Raw genomic sequence first — 23,420 nt, forward strand, 5'->3', positions numbered from 1 at the left:
CTTACCCTGAAAGAAAAGATGGTCAAGATCAAAGTTGGTCCTGTTTACAGCACTGTTTTCTTTAGGCTCTCTGGCCCATTCTTCTGAGCAATGGGAGGGGGAGAAGAGATGTGCATAAAGGGCTCGAAGGCCTCTGCAGTTCTTTACTTTGGTATCTAACAAGGTGCAAACATAGAAAAGGAGACACAGCTGAACTCGGCACGCACCAGGTTGCTGTAGACCATCACAGTTTTGCATGATGGAGCCCAGCCGTGATGAAACTCAGGAGACAGAGGTTCCCAGGGTGGGGGGAGAGATGGCATCCAGTGGAATTACCAGTTGTAGCTGGTGTGGCAGAGAGAAGGAACCAGCTGGAGAAACAGGTTGACTACGGTATGCCCAGAGTATGACACACTGCATGACACATCAAGTGCTTGAAAATGAGTTCAGGAATCACTTACCTGCCACAAGTCAACGAAGCACTTCCTAATGACATAAACAAAATTGTGTTTTTGTCATCTATCTTTCTCTCTTCTAAATCCTCGTGCACTCCCAGGACGGTTATGTTTATTTTCTGATGTGACAAACCCTCTCTACAGGTAGTGGAACTGGCAGAGTGCAGCTATGGCAGATTTTTTTAAAAACAATGTGTTTGGTGAAACTAAGTTAAAAAACAAATTCCAGGGGCGCCTGGGTGGCGCAGTCGGTTAAGCGTCCGACCTCAGCCAGGTCACGATCTCGCGGTCCGTGAGTTCGAGCCCCGCATCGGGCTCTGGGCTGATGGCTCGGAGCCTGGAGGCTGTTTCCGATTCTGTGTCTCCCTCTCTCTCTGCCCCTCCCCCGTTCATGCTCTGTCTCTCTCTGTCCCAAAAATAAATAAAAAAACGTTGAAAAAAAAATAAAAAACAAATTCCAATTGTCCTTTGTCCCATGATCAGTACTCTTTTTACAACATATTACTAGGTGTTACAGGTTGAGACACGCCTCCTCCCCTGCATTCATATGTTGAAGTCCTAACCCCCTAGTACCTTGGAATGTGACCATGCTTGGAGATGGGGTCACCATCTATGTGATCCATTAAGAGGAAGTCATACTGAAGGAGTGTGGGCTCCTAATGCGATATGACTGGAATGCTCATAATAAAGGGAGAGCTGGACACAGACACATGCAAGGAGAATGCCATGTGAAGTAGAAGGCAGAGATTAGGTGATGCAGTAGAAATCAAGGAACGCCGAAGATTGTCAGCAAACCACCCAAAGCTAGGAGAGAGGCGTGGAACAGATTCTTCCTCCCAGCCCTCAGAAGGAATCAGTCCTGCCGGCACTCTGATCTTGGACTTCGAGACTTGAGGACTTGCAGTCAACACATTTTTGGTGTTAAAGCTGCTCAGTGTGCCCTGTTACGTCAACCCTAGCACATTAATACTAGATAAACTCCTTTGGGTTCTTGGGAAGATGTTAGGAAAACTAAAACTGAATATGCCCTCTTTGGATGTCATCATCATTTTAGGCTATAGTTAACCTTTCCACAAATGTAAATACTCTATTACCCAAAATAGAGCCTTTTCCTAAAACAAGACAAAACAAAATAAAACAAAACCCCACGAGTGTACATTGACTTTTAAAGGTTGCCCTGAAAAGGAACCATTTCTAATACCAAGAATGTCATTAGATATAATTCATAACCTCTGATTATGTTCTAGTTCCTAAATGTTTTCATGTTTGTTGACTGTGTCTAGATTACAAGCTCCTCTCCTATTTTGGTGTTTTCTCCTGCAAGAGCACTGAACCCAGAGTAAGAGGACATATGTTTGGGTCTTAGCTCTATCCCTTCCTACCTGTGTGATCCTGGACAAGTCAGCTCCTTCTGACCCTGAATTTGCTCATCTGGAAAATGGGTAAATTAAATATTGCACCAAGTAGGTATTTGAGTCATTTACTGGGTTGAATTTTATTCCCGAATGTATTTACTTCAAAAATTTCTATACAGATCATTTTTCTTCATGCCTAAAAGGATTAGAGGTGGTAATATTTTCATATATCCAGTTTTTTAAGAGGCAAAACATATCAGTTTCCTACTCAGAAACTTAATATAAGCAGACTAGGTAATAAAGTGGAAGATACACAAATATTAAGAAATGACCCAACATATATTTTTGGAGACTGTCAACTCATCCTGATCTTTTAAAAAAATGTTTATTTATTTTGAGTGAGAGAGTGAACATGAGCAGGGGAGGGGTAGGGAGAAAGAAAGAGAATCCCAAGCAGGCTCCACGCTATCAGCGCAGAGCCCGATGCAATGTGGGGCTTAATCTCACAATCAACCATGAGATTATGACCTGAGCTGACATCAACAGTCTGACACTTAACTGGCTGAGCCACCCAGGTGCCCCCTAATCTTTGACAGACTCTATTAAACACCAGTAAGTTCCATAAAGCACAAATCAGTTGTTGCCATCCATGAACATAACCACCAAAACCTTCCTTAAAACATTAATTTGAATACTTAAATCTGAATAGTAAATTCACCCACTGCATAAAAGAAAGTATTTGTTGATGTTAAACACTTGGATTTAAAATTAGATCTTTCATTCATGGCATAATAGAAGATGCAAGGAAAGATTGCATGTAATGTGGACATGCTTAAATTGTTTAATTACGTTGCTAATTAAACAATTACAATTAATTGTTACAATTAATTAAACGTAGTTTAAATGCTACGTTTAAAACTTCCAGTTAACCTATGTCATAAGGACGTTGCTAATTAACGGCTATCCAATGATCCAGAGAAACAGGGTGGGTGTATTAGAACAGAAGGGCCAGAACATTGAGTTTACTAAGAAAAGAGTGGAAGAAGAGATTTACAGTGGGGTCTGGGAGTTTAACATTTCAAAGCTGAAACAGGGCAGTGTGGTAATGAGGTCCAAGGGCATGGTTTCAGATTGCTAAATTAGATTAGAGGGGAAGAGCATTGGCATTGGGATGTCACGTAAACTGAGAGACCAAGCTGTTGTATGCACTGCCCATGTGGCCAAGGAAGTTCCCTACAAGAGGAACAAGAGGAAGTGGGAAATGGGTGCCAATGGGTGAATTAGGGCAGGTTTGGAGGATGACAAAAGGTAATGATGGTGGATGGGTGGTAGATGGAGGGCTAAATGGTGTAAACCCTGAAGGACAGATGGTATTTGAGAGCAGGAGTCAAGGTCTTGAATCAGCTAGAAGGCCAACCCCACCTCAAGGCACTGATATATGCTGGCATACAGAAGACATATCAGAAGGGCTTCTAGAAGGCTGCAGTGAAGAGCCAGACCTCAGAGCTTGTGCTCAAACTGGATCTAGATGTTGAATTTATAATTTAACATTATAAATTATAATAAACTCATTCTCATAAACTCAACATCTAGAAGACATCCAACTTAGTGAATATTCATAACTTTTTTGGGTCATTTGCCCTATTGTTTGTAATTTGGGTTGTTTCCAGTTTTCCTTATTATAAACAATGAAGTAATGAGCATAGTTATGACTAAAATTTTTTCAGCATTTATGATTATTTCCTTTAGAAATTCCTAAAAGTGGAATTTCTACCTTAAAGCATATGAACATTTTCCAGGTTCTTGATGCTCATTATTCCATAGTCATTTTGGATTTTCTCTGCCCTAGCCCTAGAACCAACCATTTCTCCAAGAATTCCAGGCTCCAACAGCCCATGCCAGGACATCCTCTCCCACCATGGATTCCCTCCTGACTCTGATTCGGTTCCCACTCCTCTTACTCCAATGCCCTCTTCACCTTGCTTGAGCTCTGGGCCATTGTGAATCCCTCCACCCCACCCTGGCACAGATGCCTACTGTGTTTGACCTAAGGATTTAAGGATGGGTATTTTCAGGAAGACGAAGAGGGAAGTAACAATGTAGTTACCTTGAGATTTAGTGGGTTCAGAAATATTCTGTATTGTTGAACACTATCCTCTCTTACTTTCTTCTCAGTGATCACCTTCGTCCCAAATCCTGTTCTAATTCCTTTTGCCCCTAGCTCATATCTTCTCATTCAACTTGGAGTGATTATCCATGTTCACATCTTCTAAAGGGGAATTCACACAGTCAAAAGACCAAAGATACTAACTAGTCTTTTAATGAAAACTAGAGGCCTCTGGATATAGATTGAAGTTAAATGATTTGCCCTCCAAGTGGGAATGTGAAGTGGGCGTGTTCGAATGTAACTGGGAACCTGGGCAGTGACCAAGGCTGACTGAACAAGTCATTATAACATTTACACTGATTTTATGTGATCTTTGTTTGGCCCATCTTATCCCAGAAAGGATTTTAGGAAGTGTATAAGAGGCACAGGATATAACTGCAGAGCATAAATAAAATATGGGGGTGAGGGTTGGGAAGAGAAAAGCAAAGACAGGGACCCAGTTAAGCAGGAAACAGCTTAAAATGCAACTGTAAAGTCCCATGATCATGTTCAAGGTTGGCATACAATTGCTATTCTTCATAGCAAGCAATACAAAAAACCAGTCTTTTCGTTACATGACCCACGGTGTTGAGAGAAACAAGGAACTACTTCTCAGAGGACGGACATCTATTCTGGGTGTTGGAATCGGACAGGCTTATTTTCTGTGATCTACTTCCCTATTCAGCTGCATGCGTGCTCCATGCTGCCTCCTTCATGGGGCCATAGCTACGGAGATGCTCTTTCAGCCCCTCAAATGTGCCAAGCCTGTTCTTGCCCAAGGGTCTTTCTCCATGCTGCCCTCTTTGCCTGGAGGTCTCTTTCCCTTCTACCTGCTTGGCTAACTCCAGACAAACTTGATGGTATAAGTCTAAATGTGCTTCCCCCAGGGAAGCCTTTTCAGACCCAAGACCAGGTCAGGTTTTCCTGTTCTTACGGTACCTTGAGCCTAGTGTGTTCTTACAGTGCCTTGAGCCTATCCTTAGAGAACTTGTCACAATCCTAAAGAAACCTTTGCCTGTGTATTTGCTTCCTGAAAGTCTTTCTTTGCTAGAATATGAGCTCTGTGAGACTCTGTGTATCTCGTTTACTGCTGGATCCCCAGACCCTAGCACATAGGAGGTGCAAAAATAAATGTTGCAAAAAATATTTGTGAGAGGCTCCTTAATGAATTTTATAGGTACAATGTCTTGTAACAACCCATTTTATACACTGAAGGTCTAAGTAGTTTGGGGACTAAGTTGGGAATGTTGGCAAAAGGCCATCTGCATGAAAACTCGTGGGGAATGTGCTACAGACCTACTAGGATTGTGCTGTCCTGTTCCTGTTCCACTAATGGAACAAAGAGAACCCGGCAGTGGCCACTTGCACGTGACTCTTACAGACCTGCCCACTCTGGTCCCTCGGGTTGTCCTTTCATGCAGAGAGAGCATCAGGCAGGTGAAGTGAGGCAACACAAAGCCACAGGTGCAAAGTTTATTATTTGTACTGACATCACCCTATGCGACAGGTCTCAGAACCTAAGAAGCCCTGAAGACATCACCTCTTCAGTACATAAGTGAGACTCTTTCCCTTATGGTCTGATCTTTTATTTGCTACCCAGCTCCCTCCCAGCCTCCTCCCTGACCTTCTTGCTCTGCACTGACTCACCATTTACTTTGAATGCATGTGCTTTTCCATATGAGGATATCATACTAATGAGAAGCGTTTCCTTTGTCAGGGCAACTAAGGGAGACGCTTGCTCAGTTCAGCCTCTGCTGAGACGTCAGACTCCTGCTTGGCTCTTGACTCACCTCACTTGTGTAGATGCAAGTAGATTAATACTCTGTAGCTTTCTGTTCTATTCGCCCATGCCCTGATGACAAATACTCCTGCCTCTGAAGTAACCCACTTTGTAAATGCCTACTAACTAAAATGAACGCATTCTGTTCTTCAGCGTCAGAAGTGCCCCTCCAGATTAATTCTGCAAAGTAGTTGCACCAGTGACACCCAGGAAAGCCTGGTGGGTCCTTACCTTGTCCTGGTTCCATTCCAGCTGCTCTGAATGGGCATCTAGCTCCTCACAAGCTGCTCTACTCCTTCCTAGGTGCCCCGAAAGGGCCGCCACAGGAGAGGTGTGTGGTGATTAAGAGTCCTGGCTTTGAGTTGAGTCTGATGATCTGAGTTTACATCTCCACTCTCTGACTAACTATTGGTTTGACCTTGAGCAAGTTGCTTAATCTCTTCGAGACCAGTTTTCTCATCTATAAAATGGGGGAAATTATGGTAACTACTTCGTGGAGTCGATATGGTAATTCAGTGAGGTAACACATGTAAATCAGTTGGCACAGCACCTGGCACACAGTAAACACACCGTAGTTATAATGTCTTAATAGAAGTCTGTAAAGCAAGAGGTGCCTTTATTTATTTTTAAATGCTTATTTTTTTTTTTAATTTGGAGAGAGAGACAGAGAGAGACACAGAGAGAGGTAGCACAAGCAAGGGAGGGGCAGAGAGAGGGAGAGAGAGACACAGAATCCAAACATAGCAGGCTCCAGGCTCTGACCTGTCAGCACAGAACACGACGAGGGGCTCGAACTCAAGAACCATGAGATGGTGACCTGAGCTGAAGTCGGACGCTTAACCAACTGAGCCAGCCAGGTGCCCCAGGTTGTGCCTTTTGTAAAAACGAACAGGCCACAAAGAGTGAATGCATCATACAGTATATGCTACAAAATTTCCTTAAAATCCTCTTCATCCAAAATCTTTCCCACACCCCTTTTATTGCCTCCTAAAATAACTCTCTTGTCATTCCACTAGCTCCTCTTTAGTTTTCTTCCCCTTCCACCTTTGCTTCCTCTCCTCAATTTGTATCTATTTATTTGTTTTGCCAGTAGTTCCATGTTGTTTTTTGTTTAAAATAGTTTACTCCCCCTGCCAACTCTAAGATTAGTTTAAAAAAATCAACCTTTTGGGGGCACCTGGGTGGCTCAGTTGCTTAAGCATTTGACTTTAATGTTTACTTATTTTTTGAGAGAGAGACAGAGTGTGAGTGGGGGAGGGGCAGAGAGAGAGAGAGGGACACACAGAATCCAAAGCAGGCTCCAGGCTCTGAGCTGTCAGTACGGAGCCCAGCGTGGAGCTCAAATCCACAAGCTGTGAAATCAGGACCTGAGCCGAAGTCAGAAGCTTAACTGACTGAGCCATGCAGATGCCCCTGCGTTTGACTCTCGATTTCGGCTCAGGTCATGGCCTCATGGTTTCTGAGTTAGAGCCCCGCATTGGGCCCTGCACTGACAGCATGGAGCCTGCTTGGGATCCCCCCCCCAGCTCTCTCTCTCTCTCTCTCTCTCTCTCTCTGCTTCTCTCTCAAAATAAATAAATACACTTAAAAATTTTTTTAATCAATATTTTGTCTGAGTTCTTTTATGATTTCATATTTCTTTACTTTTAAATTTATGATCTAAAGCACAGACTGGTAAATATTCAGTAAGGACAAAATTATAAATATTTCAGTGCTTTTTTTAAAAAAAAATTTAATGTTTATTTATTTTTGACAGAGAGACAGAGCATGAGCAGGGGAGGGGCAGAGATAGAGGGAGACACAGAATCCGAAGCAGGCTCCAGGCGCTGAGCTGTCAGCACAGAGCCCGATGCGGGGCTCGAACTCACGGAACACGAGATCATGACCTGAGCCGAAGTTGGAGGCTCAACCGACTGGGCCATCCAGGCACCCCTTCAAATATTTCAGTGCTTTTATTAAGACTTGTACTTGCTATTTAGTGCAATAAGGCAACAAAATGTAATAGAAAATAGAAGAATTGGAGAAGAAGAAACAAAACTGTCATTTACAGATGATGTGATGGTCTACACAGAAAATTCAAGAGTCTTCTAAGTATCAGAACTAATATGAAAATGTAGCTCAGACTTTAGGGACTCACAACTTCTACTCCTGTCTCCTACAATACTAGCTGTGGAGCTCCGAGTGGCCATGTAAGGGCCCCTTATTGGAGACACCCCATGGAGAGGGCCCTTGACTACATGGAGAAGAAGAGGGGCCCAGCTGAGCACAGTCTGAGCATCTCTGTTAAAGCACCAGGCGTGTGAGTGACACCATCTTGGCTTCAGCCGCAAGCCCAGCCACTAGCTGAACCTCGCCGAGTGACCTCTGACATGTGGAGCAGAAAGATTGCCCAGGCGAGCTCCACCTGAATTCATGACCAACAAAATCATGAGATATGATAAAATGGGTGTTCTTTCAAGCCACTACATTTTGGCATGTTTAATTATGCAGCAACGAATAGCAAAAAATAAAATTGGAATCTTAAATTCAAACACCACTCTCTGGCATAACTTTCTCTCCTGGTAGCTCTCTAATTCGGATACTCCCACCATCTTGTTTTCCACCTCATGAGAGTCTCTCATTTCCTGTCCTCTCTAGTCCATCCCCATCCAGCAGCCCCCTCCTCTCTTTACTGCTTCTATATTCCAGCTTAGATTCTGTGAAAAGTATTCTGATTAAGGATGCGAGCAAATAATCATTCCTTTAAATATGTTTAGACAGAAACCCAGACTCAGACTATGGCTAGCACACAAACTATCTTTACTCTTGTCTGCCTTCCCCCCGAAACCACCTACTGGGGGAGAAGGGAAGGATCCTTCACCAAAAAAGGGGACCTGATGGTTCTAGTTCTCTGTGTTCTAGGCTGGCTTGGGCTAACGACAGAGAAGGAAGAGAAGGGAGGATGGGCAAGCATCAACAGTCTTAAGGGTCTCAAGAAAAGAGAAAAGGGTCTCATGGTTGGGGGGGGTGTCTCAACGGTTCTGTCTTCCAGTTACAGTGGAGGCTGTGGCAGCAGCAGGGAGGTGGTGTGGGCTTGTTCCCTGTGCTGTCCTAAAGAGTCTGCCTGCCCTCCAGGTGAAATTCTCTTACAGGCGGTCGGGCAAGCAGGATCATTTTGAGACTGACCAGGTACGGAAGGGCTGCACTGGCCAAGCACAGCAAGTGCCTCTGGGCATTCAGGACTCCCCAGGCAAAAGCATCGGCACCACCACCAGACAAACAACACAGCTTATAACGATTTCAAACAACTGCATTACAACCAGGTTGCATCGGCCAGCGTTCTACAGAAGAAACACTTTAAGTACTTAGCGGAAATTAGCAGACTGGTTCTTATGCTTAGATCTACTTTTTTTATTCTTTTGGTGTCAAAATGTCCTTTATTCTATGAAGTAAGGGTGATGATAGATGGTACCATCCATAAATCACCCCTAACCTGTGACAGGCCTGCTTTGGGCCCTGCTGAGGAGAGGAGATGAGTCCATTCTGGTGGGAGTGGGCTATCTCTGAAGGACACTGTGGGGGGAAAGGGATTCAGGTCTGGGAATCAGAAAGAGTAGTCTGGCTTCAGTTTGTGAAAAGTGGATGGCGAGAGAAGATCGTGGAGACAGAGAAAGCCCTACCCTCACTTTTGCAGAGTAATGGGCACAGGGAAGGACAGCCTGAAGAAACACAAAGGCCAAAGAAAATGGAAACGCAGGAAGAGGAGCCTCTTTGGCTTTGAGGCTGATTTTCTTTCTTTCTTTTTTTTTAAGTTTTTAATTTATTATTTAGTTTTGAGAAAGGCAGAGAGAGTGCAAGCAGGGGAGGGGCAGAGAGAGACAGAGACGCTCAAGCAGGCTCTGCACTGGAGCAGAGACGGATGTAGGGCTCAAACTCATGAAACTGTGAGATCCTGACCTGAACCAAAATCAAGAGTTGGATGCTTAACCAACCGAGCCACCTAGGTGCCCCGAGGCTCATTTTCTAAGAAGAGCTTGAGCACATCTTTTTCTAAATTGGGGGAACGTACTTGCTATTTTGTTTTTCCCCATAATGTCATTAAAATAAGGAGTCTGCTCTTCAGAACAATCTTTCTAAGAATGGTAGAGAAAAGGGTATAATTTATTTTGTTTTCCTAAACAAAAGCTTTCTTCTTCTGCTGTTAGCCAGACTAGTCTGTTTTGGCAAGCCTTCCACTGGTAATAGCTGCTTTCTCCATTCTATATTCATGTATCAGTTGTATTTGAACTCCAGTCATTAACAGGTGTCTTGTTTGTATCCTTAGAGTAGTAACCCCTCCCCCAAATCTGGCCCTAATGCACACCACATCTTAGTAGCTGGTTGACATGACTAGTATAAGAATAAATGCTAGGGGCGCCTGGGCAGCTCAGTCGGTTAAGCGTCCAACTTCAGCTCAGGTCATGATCTCACAGTCCGTGAGTTCAAGCCCAGCGTCAAGCTCTGTGCTGACAGCTCAGAGCCTGGAGAGAGCTTCAGATTCTGTGTCTCCCTCTCTCTCTACCCCTCCCCTGCTCATGCTCTGTCTCTCTCACTCTCAAAAATGAATAAATGTTAAAAAAATTTTTTAAAGAATAAATGCTAAAGATTTGTACGTAAGTGGGAAAAAGTATTCTTCTCAAAGGGCTTCTAAACTTAGGGATAAGAAAAAACAAAGACAGTTGCACCTTGCCAAAGCAAGGGAGTTGAGGCTTTCATACTCTTGCCCCTACGAAATCCACATCATGACAGCATCTGTGAGTACCTACAAGTACAGGTAGTTTGCTTCCCTACTATGGCTGAGTATTTAGCCATAGTACATAGCCATCTACTGAATCAGATGTGTTCCCTATGTGTTTTCCAGTCTTGTGTGTTCCTGTTGCCAAACTTGAAGAGAAAATATTTCCTTTCCTTTCCTTTCCTTGGTATCTACTAGTCTTTCCTGGAAGGCTACGTCTGGTGAGGAACAAAATTGTCTTGTGGGCCAATTGGAAGGTGTGAGCTCCTCTGAATCAAAGGGCTTTCCTGTACCCCCGACTGGTCTTGTCAAGCTGGTGGAGACCGACCTTCCCTAGTGAGTCCTTCTTCCCCAGGTGGGACCCTGGTTAACAACACCAGCATGGGGACAACAAACCCACGTGTTTCTCTCCATTGACCCATCAAGTTGAGGATCTTAACGTTCAGTGGCATTTTCAGCAGACTTGTACTTTCTACACTGTGAAAGAAGCATCCGTCGCACCTTGTGTAACTTCCTTGTCATGGCTTCCCAAGGTTCCTTTGGGCTTTTCAGAGGCCACTGATTTTGTGATCCTTGAGGTGAAAGAAGCTTTGTCACCAGGATAGCAAGTAAGCAATCTGAAAGGAAGAATAACTGGATACTTGGGTGGCTCAGTCAGTTGAGTGTCCAACTTTTGATTTCAGCTCAGGGTCATGGGATCGAGCCCCATGTTGGGCTCTGTGCTGAGTGTGGAGCCTGCTTAAGATTCTGTCTCTCTTTCTCTCTCTCTGCCCCTCTCCCACTTGCATGCATGCTCTCTCTCTAAAATAATAAACATTAAAAGAAAATAAAAACTTTTAAAAGGAGGAATAACTTTTTAATAAATAAATGTGTGTACCAAATAAAATAACATAGTGATTGTCAGCAGGAGCTCTGGAGACAGACTGCCTGAGTTCAAATCCCAGCTCCACCATTAACCAGCTGCATGACCTTGAATAAGAGAGTTACTCCTCAACTTCAGTTTCTTCATCTGTAAAATGGGAATAATAACAATGGTACCTACCTTACAGGATTAATTCAGATATTTCAACTAAAACTCTTGGCACGGTGCCCAGCACTGAATGAGAGCAAGGACCGCCCCTGTGCGAGCTCATTATGCTCCCCTGCATGCAGCCGGCCCTCCGTCTCACATCTGCAACAGTTGTTGTCACCAATAGTTCCCTGGATGAATGGTTGTGAGAATGGGGTGGAGAATATACATCAAGTACCAAGCACTGTGAGTGGCACAAAGTAGATTTTCAGTAAATCAATTCCCAATTCTTCTTTCCCCAAAAATGCCTTCCTGATCCCCCTGAAAACACTCAGCACTTGCTCTGCTCCCAGTTCTTTCCAACGCAGCGCCTCGGGAATCTGGGAGCAGCAGAGGAGGTTCACATAAAAACCGTCTCATTTATTCTCCTTCTTCTTTGCCCAAGTGTTTTCCTTTCCACGTTTCTCCAGAAGTCTCCTTGCAGTCACTTAGAAGAGATAATGCACATTCCAATGAAATGTCATGAGCCCACAGCATCACAGTCTTTTTTCTGAATGCAAACAGGTGACATGGTGATTACTGGCTTATGGCTCTTAGGGCCTTTCTGGACATGCAATTTCTTACCTCTTTTACTTCAAACCCATTAAGTTATAGGGTTGTGCTAAATTCACAGTCCAGATAATGCTCTGCCAGTTTGTAATAACAAAACTATACCTTATGTTATCTGCACAACCTCAGGAATCTCATCCTAAGGCTGGAAATGTGCTAAAAATTGTTCCTGGGAATGTGAAACGAGGCTCACCTTTTGAATGACTTTTCTTTAACTTCCATAGTTCAATAGTTACTGCATCTAATGATTTACTATTTAAAAACAAAACTCCAGGGGCACCTGGGTGGGTCAGTCCGCTGAGCCTCCGACTTCAGTTTGGGTCATGATCTCACATTTCGTAAGTTCGAGCCCCTCATTGGGCTCTGTGCTGACAGCTCAGAGCCTGGAGCCTGCTTCAGATTCTGTGTCTCCCCCCCTTCTCTGCCCTTTCCCTGCTCCTTCTCTCCCTCTCTTTCTCTCTCACTCTTGCTCTCAAAAATAAATAAAACATTAAAAAAATAAAAACAAAACCCAAAAAACTCCTTCCTTGCCTGCTCCTCTCTTGACAAATGCTGCCTCCCTCTATGTTTTGTAGTGGAATCATTTTGTGGCCAATATCCATGAAGCCCTAGGAATGGGCTTCATTTCATCACAGCGTCTTTATTTCATCCAGCCTTGAAACATAGGCTGGGATTATGTCCTGACATATTTAAGATCTCTCGGTGGAACCAGGAACTAGAGAACACATTAAGGTCTGCATAACTCCTGGTGACCTCAAAGGAAGCTGCACATGGAATGAATGCTGCTTTTCAAATGTAATGTGATTCCTGTTCGTTTCTAAATCAGCCCACAGAATATAGGCATTAATCAATCTCACAGCCATATAGTGCTCTCGCCTCTTGGTTGCATATTTCTAATTGTTGACATAACCACATATTTTACATTATGGCACAGAATTAATGCCAGTTAATGTCTTTAGCAGAGAAGGAAAATCATCAAAAATTAATGGTGATGGTTCTGCAAACTTTTTAAATATGTTTATTTTTTAATTTGATTTTAAATGTCTTAATTAAAGATTTTTTTAAAATTCTGCAAACTTATTTTTATTTTTTAAATTTTATAATGTTTTTATTTATTTTTGAGACAGACAGAGACAGAGCATGAGCGGGGGAGGGGCAGAGAGAGAGGGAGACACAGAATTTGAAGCAGGCTCCAGGCTCTGAGCTGTCAGCATAGAGCCCGACACGGGGCTTGAACCACGAACTGTGAGATCATGACCTGAGCCGAAGACAGACGCTTAACTGACTGAGCCACCCAGGCACCCCAAGTTCTGTAAACTTCTTATGGTCAAAGCTAAGATCTCCAGCTTGTGGTGTTTATAAATTCTTTTTTAAAATTATTTTATTTTATTTTATTTTATTTTTGAGAGATAGAGTGAGACAGAGTGTGAGTGGAAGAGGGGCAGAGAGAGAGGGAGACACAGAATCCAAAGCAGGCTCCAGGTTCTGAGCTGTCAGCACAGAGCCTGACACAGGGCTGGAACCCACAACTGTATGAGATCATGACCTGATTCAAAGTGAGATGCTTAACCAACTGAGCCACCCAGGCGTCCCTGGGTGTTTCTAAATTCTTAAAAGTCTGCTTGTTTTCCTCTAAGAATGAATGAAATGCATGCTTTTTTTTTTTTTTTTTTTCATTTCACAGCAAGTAGCAAGACCTAGAAATTTCTTAGGTACTTTTTAATCCATCACAGGAACACTCTGCTCCCACTTTGAGTGATTCCTCCTGGACTTCTGGATTGTTTTCCTGTCTTCGGCCACCCAGAGACCCCATCCTGGCCTCTGGTCTTACCCTCGCAACACTCAGCACTTTGTGGACTAGCCATTCTGACCTTCTTGGTGTCCCCCTGTTAGATCCGTTGTCCTGCCTCATCCCTAACTCAGGATCCACTCTGTATCTGTGAATGCTGCACATCTTGTGAAAGGAAATACTTTATGATCTCAGTTGGATGGTCACAGAGGCACTAAGGCAATCACACTGACAAATGACCAGGAAAGAAAGTGAAAGCTAAATTGCTCCACCACATGGAGCCTGTGTCCACAGAGAAGAAGACAATCTGAAGAAGAGCTCAGTGTCCAGTGGGTGAAGGTGTCTCCTGTGGTTAAGGGTGCGGGCTCTGAAGCACACCTGAGGGGCATTCATCCTAGCTCCATCACATTGCTTGTAACCTTGGGCAAATTACTTAGGTGACCTTGACTATAGAGATAAACGTAGACAGCCAACCTCACAGGGTTGTCACGGGCATTAAATGAGGTTATCCATGCAAAATGCTCGCGTGTTTTTAGTCTATAGTATGCCCACTTCCGGTGTATCATCAAATTAATATTATTATATATTTTTTTATTTATGTTTGATGGAATACTTTAATTAGAAACTATCTGCCATGTAAATCCATTCATTCATTCATTCATTCATTCATTCGATCGTTCATTCATTCATGAACCAAAGGCTTATTCAGCATCTAATGTGTGTCAGACACTCTTCTAGGTGCTAGGGAAATATCAATAAACAAAACAGAGATCCTTGATGTTGTGAAATTTATATTCCAGTGGGGTGGGGGATGGACTAATAAATGGACTAATTTATTAATGGACTAATAAATATTATGTAATATTTATATAATGTAAATGCTATAGGAGAAGGAAAATTTGAGCAGAGAAAGGGCCTCATGAGTCCTGGGGAATAGGTGTGATCAGCAGAGGCCTCAATGAGAAGGTGATGCTCAGCAAAAACTTGAAGGAGGAGAAGGATTTGACCATAAGGCTTTGTGGGGGAAGAGCATCCAGGCAGGGAACAGCCAGGACACATGTCACGAGTGTGAGTGTGCCCAGCATGTGTGAGGCCAGCAAGGAGGCCCGGGTGCTGGCATGGAGGGAGAAAGGGGGAGCCGAAGATTTTGAGCTGAGGGCACAGGGGAGCACTGCAGGGTTTTGAGCAGAGAAGGGGCTATGTTCTCATCCACAGACAGGGCAGGGGTAGGCAGCATACTTCCTCAAGTCACAGTTTATGAATTTTCTAAATGCTGCTGCCTCTTGTGGCTATCAGTCGGCATGCAGTTTGTAGCAACATCAAACACATCATTGTAGAGACGTATGCACAGTAGTGGAGCACAGTTATTTGTAACACTTTTTCTAAGTGAATAAACTCAGGATTGTTGATACCTTTTCCCCTCTATGTTCTACATATTTCTTGAAAATGCTTAGACTCTTACCCTTTGCTGATCTGATAATATATGAGGTCATGTCTCAATTGTATGATATGATTTCCTCTGGAGCAGATATTCCCCTTAATCTAGTGTGCACTAATAGTTACAAACTCAATCAAAGTTTATTTAGTTTGAACTGCATTTCCTCATTTAGTTTTTAATTTATTAAGTACTGGCAATTTGTGCTTGGTTTCTGTGTTCATGAAAACTCAGATGATGAAAGCTGCAATAAAAACAATGAGAAGTTTCTGTTAACACATGGAGTTCTGATGAAATCTACCTCACAATGAAAGAGAAAAATGGGATAAAATATAGAGTTGTGGTAAATGACACTACCATTGTTTTCAAGGACACTTCTTTATCATTATGGTCAAAGTAGCAATGAAGTTTGTTTGGGAGCACAGTTGAAGTTTAAGAATGTACAATCATTGGGGCGCCTGGGTGGCGCAGCCGGTTAAGCGTCGGACTTCAGCCAGGTCACGATCTCGCGGTCCGTGAGTTCGAGCCCCGCGTCGGGCTCTGGGCTGATGGCTCAGAGCCTGGAGCCTGTTTCCGATTCTGTGTCTCCCTCTCTCTCGGCCCCTCCCCCGTTCATGCTCTGTCTCTCTCTGTCCCCAAAATAAATAAACGTTGAAAAAAAAAAAAAGAATGTACAATCATTGAAAGTTTGGATAGATTCAGTGATTGGCTTACTGTCCACGGAAGTATCAATTTTTGCTGTTGGTGGGTGGAGGGACTGAAGGCATCTCATCTGAATGTATTATGTTCTAGAAGAGTTTTCCATTCATTATCATCAATACAATGTAGGTTACAAGAAAGAACATAATGATACAGCAGATAGTGTGTGTAGGGATCAACTTGAAGATTAGAATTGTGGTTTCCTCAGTGGCCTCTCCAGACATGGTGGAGCAGGAGGTATGACCTGAAATGTCTTCAGGGGAACGGCAGGAAAAATGAGCAAGGGAAGCCTACCAGAGGAAGAGGACGATGGTAACTGATAGCCAGCCACGTGTCTGGGACGCCACTGTGAGTGGTGAGGACATGCGTGAATCAAAGAGAACGTACCCCAACACAATGGGTGAGCCACTTCCCAGCCAGTCCTGCCACACAAAAACAAAAGTCTGGTGTTTCCAGATCTGATTTTGTAAGAGGAGACAGGCATTCTGATTTTTAGGTGTCAAATTTCTCAACTTTAAACTGTTGGCAGCTAGTTAGAAAAAGGAAAACAGGGGCACCTGGGTGGCTCAGTTGGTTAAGCATCTGACTTTGGCTCAGGTCATGATCTCGCAGTTCATGAGTTCGAGCCCTGCATTGGGCTCTGGCCTGACAGCTCGGAGCCTGGAGCCTGCTTTAGATTCTGTGTCTCTCCCTCTCTCTCTGCCCCTTCTCCACTTGTATGTGCGCACGCACTCTCTTTCTCTCTCTCAAAAATAAATAAGCATTAAAAAAAGAAAGAAAAACAAAACTGTGTTAGTCTAACAAAACATGCCTGCAGACTAAATTCAGTCTACAGTCTGCCTCTCTGTCACATCTTGGTGTACAAACAGTGGAAGTGAAGTAGAGGAACCCTTGGTATTTGTGCTGGGGTACCAGAAGTCTCATTCCTCACTAGAAATTACCCCATCACAAATAGCTTTTGTCATACATAGTATTTGATTGTTGCTATTAGCTACGGTGGCTATTACACGAGGCATTTACAATTATTCTAAAGTGGCTGTAAATGTACTAATACTATAAAAATACACAGAAGTTATGTATTTGTTTTCCAAATATGTTAATATTTTTATATGATATTACTTTGCAAAAACAATTGTAAGTTAAATAGGAACAAATCCATGAGCAATTGCAGTTCTAAAATCCGAGACAAAGAACAATTGAATATAATATTCAAGGTCACACAAGGAAGGCAGTGGCAAACCTGAGGTTAAAACTCAGGTTTATTTACTCTGATGAGCTATTTCTATAGTCAAGGTTTATTATATTTATATGCCATATTGTCATCAAATTTAATATTGAATTCTACCACAAGAAAAAAGATGCACGACATTAATCTAAACCATATGCATGACATACCCTCCTGGGAAAATCTGAAGAGTATAAAAGAACTTCTGCTAAAATACAAATACATGTATGTGTGTTCTAAAATAAACACACTTTGAATTACTTTTTGTAGAGTTAAGGTTCCATTTCATTTACCTGTTCCAGGATCGCTGCAAAATGAAAAACATTTTTGGTTAAAGAAATTAATTAAGCACACACAAAAAAGACAGACTAGATGATGGTTACATGTCTTTTATTTGTGACATTTGAATTCTTAAGCTCACATGAACTGATTCCATAAATACCCTTTCATTTCCTCTTGCTTTCCTAATTGATATAATTGTGTTAGTTTGTTCTTAGAGTCAAACCCTTAATTTAATCTCAAATGGAACTAAAATATAGTAAACATTTTTTTTTCTGACACAATTAGAAAAGATACTGGGAAACCTTGACATTAGAACACTAAAAGCTAGTAAAATAGCTTAACTTTCAGATTAGAAATGGACTCTTCCCTCTAAAAGTTATAAAAATCCTTAGTTAGTCATCAGAAACTTCTCACCCAGAATTAATAACTGCCCAGAGGGAAATAACCTGTTATAAGTTTTTGTTGTTGTTGAAATATTTTTTAAAGTGGGTTTTCTATTTCCAAAACACTTTGTTTGGCTAATTCTAGGAGAGAATCACCGATTTTATCATGGACCAAAATGCCCCAAGCACAAACAACACCTGGTGTATCCAGGTGTCATGACTGACTCCTTTTCATGATTTTGCCTTTGTACATATTCCTTGAAGATATGGCTGTTCTTGTCCCATGATATTTCTTTCACTCACAGTGTGATACCCGTGGGATACAGGAGTGATGGAAGGTCAGAGACCACAGGGAATGATGTGCTTCCATCAACGACCAGATGATGACTTGGCCTAATTCACCACAAAAATACAAGAGGACCTCCATCCAAGTCTCAGTGCTTTGCCAATTAAAGAAGCGGTTAAAACAAAACTGTCATCTGCTGAGGAATATCAAAGGTAGAAAGGAAGGAAACTCAGGAAGATAAACCAAAATGGTTGACTATAATGGAGATATGCTCACAAATAGATTAACAAGCAAGTCAGGACTTATCAAAGAGACAATAGAGTTTGGAGAAAGCATGTGGCAATTTCTTACACGTTCACTGCTGGCTATATCCATAATGCACAGTGACATGGAAAGCTTGGGGAAGGGTTCAAGTTGAGGTGCAGAAATGTTAGCAACTGGGCACCAGGGTTTCTGTGAGAATTCTGCCCCTGAGAGAGCTGAAGGGAAAGGAAGCTGAAGGCCATTGGTAACAGTCTTCAAATACTTCGTGGATATGCAAATAAGGCTCTCATTGCTTATGCTTCTTCTTATCCTAATCTTTGTGTTTTCCTTAATGTGAGACACCAGGAAAGGTGTGCTGAAACCCAAAGATAATAGTTTGGTTCAGGTCAGATGGAAGGATTTCAGGTGTTGTGAAGTGTTCAGTGGGGACACACCAAAGGATGTTGTAGAACGTCTATGCTTGAAGGTCTTCGAGAGGAGAATGGGGTTTTCACCGGGAAGGTTACTGATAGCATTTGGGAGGGTAGAAGGGATGGATGAAGAAATCTCTTGAAGTTGCTTCCACTGATCCTAGTCCTCAGAAATGAGAAAACACTCCAAGAGAGAGTTAACAACCTAAGAAGCAGGATATGACTCTAGATGAGTATTTCTTCACATATTTTTTTTTCATTATCATCCTCTTAAGGAGCCTTTTAAGACAGTTTATTCTTAATCATGCCCATGAAAGTTTAATACCACATATACGCTTTATATCTGTTTATGTACTATGGCCCTTTGAAGGGCCACAACCCACTGTAATATCCAAGATTTCTCCCCCACCCCTAAAACACTCCTCACAATTTTTGCACCCTTGAGAGAAATCACCTTTAATGAGAACACACACTGTCTAAAATAAACCATGGGTCTGAATGGGAAGTCATTGAGGATGGGAGCAAAAAAAAAAAAAAAAAAAAAAAAAGTTATATATTTCAACTCTGGCTACAGGGACCATACAGATTCTCATTAGCCAGCATACCAATCTAGTGTCCTTATTACTTCCCCTTCCCTCTGTTAAGGGGGAAGTTATGAATCCTTTGTCATTGCTGTATCATTGAACTGCAAGGGTTATAATCTTTTGGAGATCGTGGACCTCTTTGAGAAAATTAAGAAAGGAAGGCACATTTGCCCAGTCTCAAACTATAAAATGGGTGCGTGTTGAATTTCAGAGCTTCTTAATGGATTAAGTACCTTTATAATGAATGGATCAGGCAGACAACACCTGAACCCACTGGTCAAGTTTAATATCACGAAGAGACAACTGGTCATATGCTTCCTGATAAATGCAACAGGAACAAAACATCACTTGTGTAATGTTCTTGCTAAAATAAAAAATGTTTAACTGAGTCTAATAAGAGGAAATAATCAGAAAAAAAATTCCAGATTGTGGAACATCCTACAAAAAAATGTCAGTGTCATGACACACACACACCACAACCACCACCACCATACCACACACACACACACACACACACACACACACACACGTAAGACAAGAACTCTAACCCGCTAACGAAAGAGAACGACAACAAATGCCACATGTGATTTGTAAGTGGATCCTGGATAAATAAACAAAAGAAGCTATAAACATTTTGGGGACAAATGATAAAGCATTTAAAGTTTTATGATGTCTGCACCATATTTTGAAATGGTTCGGCAATCAGAATGTGTATTTACAGAGAAAGAAAGAAAATGTATGGAAAGTGTCAACAATTAAAGAATGTTAACAACTGATGCACATACATGAAGGGGGGGTGTGGATATTCACTGTAATCTTGACTCTTTGAAATTTCCACTTTAAAATTTCTCAAAATAAAAAAAGGTAGTGGATACATGTATCCAACTAAAAAAAAATGGTGTGAAATGAAAGAGAGCCCATCAAGTTAGGAGGCAGGAGCAGAATGTGAGGCTCAGATCCCCTGGTTGCAATAAGATGTACTTAGGATGTAGTCAGGTCAAAGAGATAAAAACTGCTTGTGATAATTTTCTTTAGAATTGGCCAAAGTTCTGCAGGAGTACGGAATACTCAGTAATTAAAAAATAGGAGTGGTTTGCCAGAACTTATCCTAGAGGAGTTGATTAATGCAATTAGAAACATAACCAGGAGGAAATTGTGCCAAGAAGTTTAAAAAATACTTTTTAAAAATGGAATGGAAATTTCATACGCACACACAGTTAATAGGAAGTAGCCTTAAAAAGAATTAATAATAAATGTCTTCAGAGTCCAGTATCCTGTTTGATTAGGCGTTGCTGAAATGCAGGAACATAGTCAACTTCTTAATGCAAAAATCCTGTGGTTTTCCATGATGGCAGACCTTCGGGGTTCCTCCTAGGGCGTGGGCTTCACTGTCATTTCTCTTGTCTCTCTGCCAGAACATTCCCATTAAGTACTTTACAGTGTATTGCATAGGTTGGGAATGGGGGTTCTTATTTCTCTGCTCTCTGGATCCTTAGGACAGTCATATTCTTTCAGCCAAAAATGATGCCCAGAAGAATCTTTGCCGATCTTGTCCTCTCAGAATTACTTAGGAAGCCAAAAAAGGGGGAGGGGATCTGTTTGTTGTTGACCAGAGCACAACAATATGGAAAGAGGTAGCAGCATTTGGATTCCATGAGATAACTCTGACAAGATCGGAAGCAAAGGTCAGTTTGCTGGGTGAGGGCAGAATGCCACAGGGTCCAGACAGTCAGCCCTTTCTCTGGACAAAGAAAGATTTCATGCTCTCTAGGCTCCTGTGGCAGCCACAAACGGCTTTAACACATTACATCCAATGAAACGAAATCAGAGTTTTTTAGTTATTCTTTAATTGGTGTTACATTAAAATATACTAATACATTCTTATCTACTTCCCTCCACCAACTGCTATTTTGTTAGATTCCAATGATCGCCGGATTATTATCACCCTCCAATTACAGGCTCTCAGGACTACCACCAGTTTCATGAATGAAGCAGAGAAGGCAACATTTCTTCAGCTAAGACTCACTTGGGTTTCAAAAGGCAGGACGTAGCACAGAATGTGTTATTCTGTTTACTGGAATAGGAAAACTGGGAAGGAATGGAAGAAGGAAGTTAGCTCCAGTTACACTGTTGCCTTGGCAACTGTGGCACAATCATAGGGGCAGAAATTAATTCTTGCCATAATATAATACGGCCGAGGAGGGGGACTGCAGGGGAAGAGAAAGAAAACACGGGCTGGATGTAGGAGCTCAGAGGGCCAGCTGGGAAGGCGACAAACCAATGAACTGGGTGTTTGAGCTATGTGTACCAAATAGCCAATGGCACTTGTTTTATTTTGTTTTGTTTTTTTCCACCGAAACTTCAGTATTATGTAGAGACAGCCAGAACTCCCTACCCTTTGCTCAAAAACAAACACTGCACTAATCTGGCTCAGAGCTTTTGCTGATCATTCTTGGTCATTTATAACTTCCTTTTATTCCTCTCTTCTTGGAAACAGGAAAAAATTTTGAATAGAAGAGACAAGGAATGGTGTGGCTATAAAAAAAACACATTCTATTCAGAGTTAACTGGTAACCCGTCAGCTTTATCCTAACAGCCAGACTCTTCCCCATAGTTAAGGTTTGTCTGGGGTCATGGGTGGTCCCTGATAAAACTGCCGAGTAGGGAATTCTCGCTGAGGCTGAAGGGTGGGGGTCTCAGACGTCTTCAAGGCTCCATGGTCCTGCATGAAGTTAAACCACAGAATCAGATCAGGGTGGAAGCTTTCAAAGACCTGAAAGGAAGACTTGTTATAGACAAACTTGCTGCTCATCCAGAGTTCCAAAATTCACCCGGGATTTAGAAGACACGATACAGAAAAGTCGGCCAGTTGACAAGACAGGAGTGGGGAAGTACAAGTAAGTGTCTCAGTCTCAAAACCTGAATTCCAGTAAAGCTTAGGCGGCAGGTCACAGGCAGACTGCGACGCGCACGTAAGTGCAGAGGCTTCCTCGGGGCACTTGAGAGCCAGAAGGGAGAGGGGGCAGTCCTTCCTGCACACTGTGGTCAGACAGGTCCACAGGTCGTGGCTAGCAGCACTCAGAGGGTTAAGAGCACACGGGGTGAGTGGGGAACGTCTCTCAGGAATCACTGCTCCTCTCCACCTTGCCTGCTCCTGGAAGCAGGTGCCTGTTTGGCCAGGGGAGGTCTCCCTCCTGCTGGTGCAGGGCTCCAGGAGGGAAGAGCTTTCCTCAGTCTTCCAAAGGGGAGATGGGGCGTTAGTGACACATCCTGCTCGTCATCTCTTTCTGGAAAGCAGGGAGAGAAGGATGGTTAGGAGTGACTAGAAGCAGTGACACGTTGAAGGATTCTAAAAAGAAAGCCCTCACAATCTCTGGAGTCTTTAAACAAGAAATTGCAAACATGGCCCATGGACAAGGCTCAGCATGTGAATGTGTTCCATTTGGTCTGCAGGTTTGGGTTTTGTTTTTTGTCTTTGTTTTTTTTTTTTTTTAATTTTTTTAATGTTTGTTTATTTTTGAGAGAAAGATGGAATGCAAGTGGGTTAGGGGCAGAGAGAGAGGGAGACACAGAATCCGAAGCAGGCTCCAGGCTCTGAGCTGTCAGCACAGAGCCTGACGCGGGGCCCAAAGTCATGAACTGTGAGATCATGACCTGAGCTCAACCGAGTGACCCATCCAGGTGCCGCTGTCCTTGTTTTAATCAAAGTACATATATATATATATATATATATATATATATATATATATATAAATTGGCTAACTTGCCAAAACTCTAGGTAGCTCACTTTTTTTTTTAAAACTGCAATATCTGGAGCCACTGGGCAGTTGAGGTTGAAGAAGGGCTGTCCTCCTCAGATGGAGAATATGGTCTCCAGTTGGCCCCAGTCCCCACCACTCCCAGGTGTCTCCCCAGGGGGAGCCAAGTATCATTCCTGATTGATTTGATCGTTGGATTTAGGCTACTACTTTTCTAAT

At 42.5% G+C, this 23,420-nt stretch overlaps 2 protein-coding genes across 12 annotated transcripts in view; both read right to left on the minus strand.

The window, feature by feature from the left end:
* EQTN (equatorin) overlaps window positions 1-10,985 on the minus strand; it is a 31,261-nt gene extending 20,276 nt beyond the window's left edge. The window contains exons 1-3 of one of the 2 annotated variants that reach the window (XM_086685426.1): window positions 10,970-10,985; window positions 5,947-6,175; window positions 6-155 (exon numbers count right to left, since the gene is read on the minus strand). In XM_086685426.1, the coding sequence (XP_086541552.1) occupies window positions 6-155; window positions 5,947-5,962 (166 nt within the window). In that variant the 5' untranslated portion in view covers window positions 5,963-6,175; window positions 10,970-10,985. Of the gene's footprint in view, window positions 1-5; window positions 156-5,946; window positions 6,176-10,969 lie in introns of those variants that run through there. The other variant, XM_086685429.1, reaches the window with a different exon arrangement.
* The window catches only part of MOB3B (MOB kinase activator 3B), a 219,577-nt gene continuing 196,207 nt past the window's right edge, over window positions 51-23,420 (minus strand). For 9 of the 10 annotated variants that reach the window (XM_086685442.1, XM_086685437.1, XM_086685436.1 and 6 more), the window contains one exon: window positions 17,608-22,730. In XM_086685442.1, the coding sequence (XP_086541568.1) occupies window positions 22,570-22,730 (161 nt within the window). In that variant the 3' untranslated portion in view covers window positions 17,608-22,569. Of the gene's footprint in view, window positions 156-17,607; window positions 22,731-23,420 lie in introns of those variants that run through there. The other variant, XM_086685440.1, reaches the window with a different exon arrangement.

The sequence above is a fragment of the Puma concolor genome, chromosome D4 (genome assembly GCF_028749965.1).
Source record: "Puma concolor isolate L17-30 chromosome D4, mPumCon1.1.hap2, whole genome shotgun sequence".
Lineage (NCBI taxonomy): Eukaryota > Metazoa > Chordata > Mammalia > Carnivora > Felidae > Puma > Puma concolor.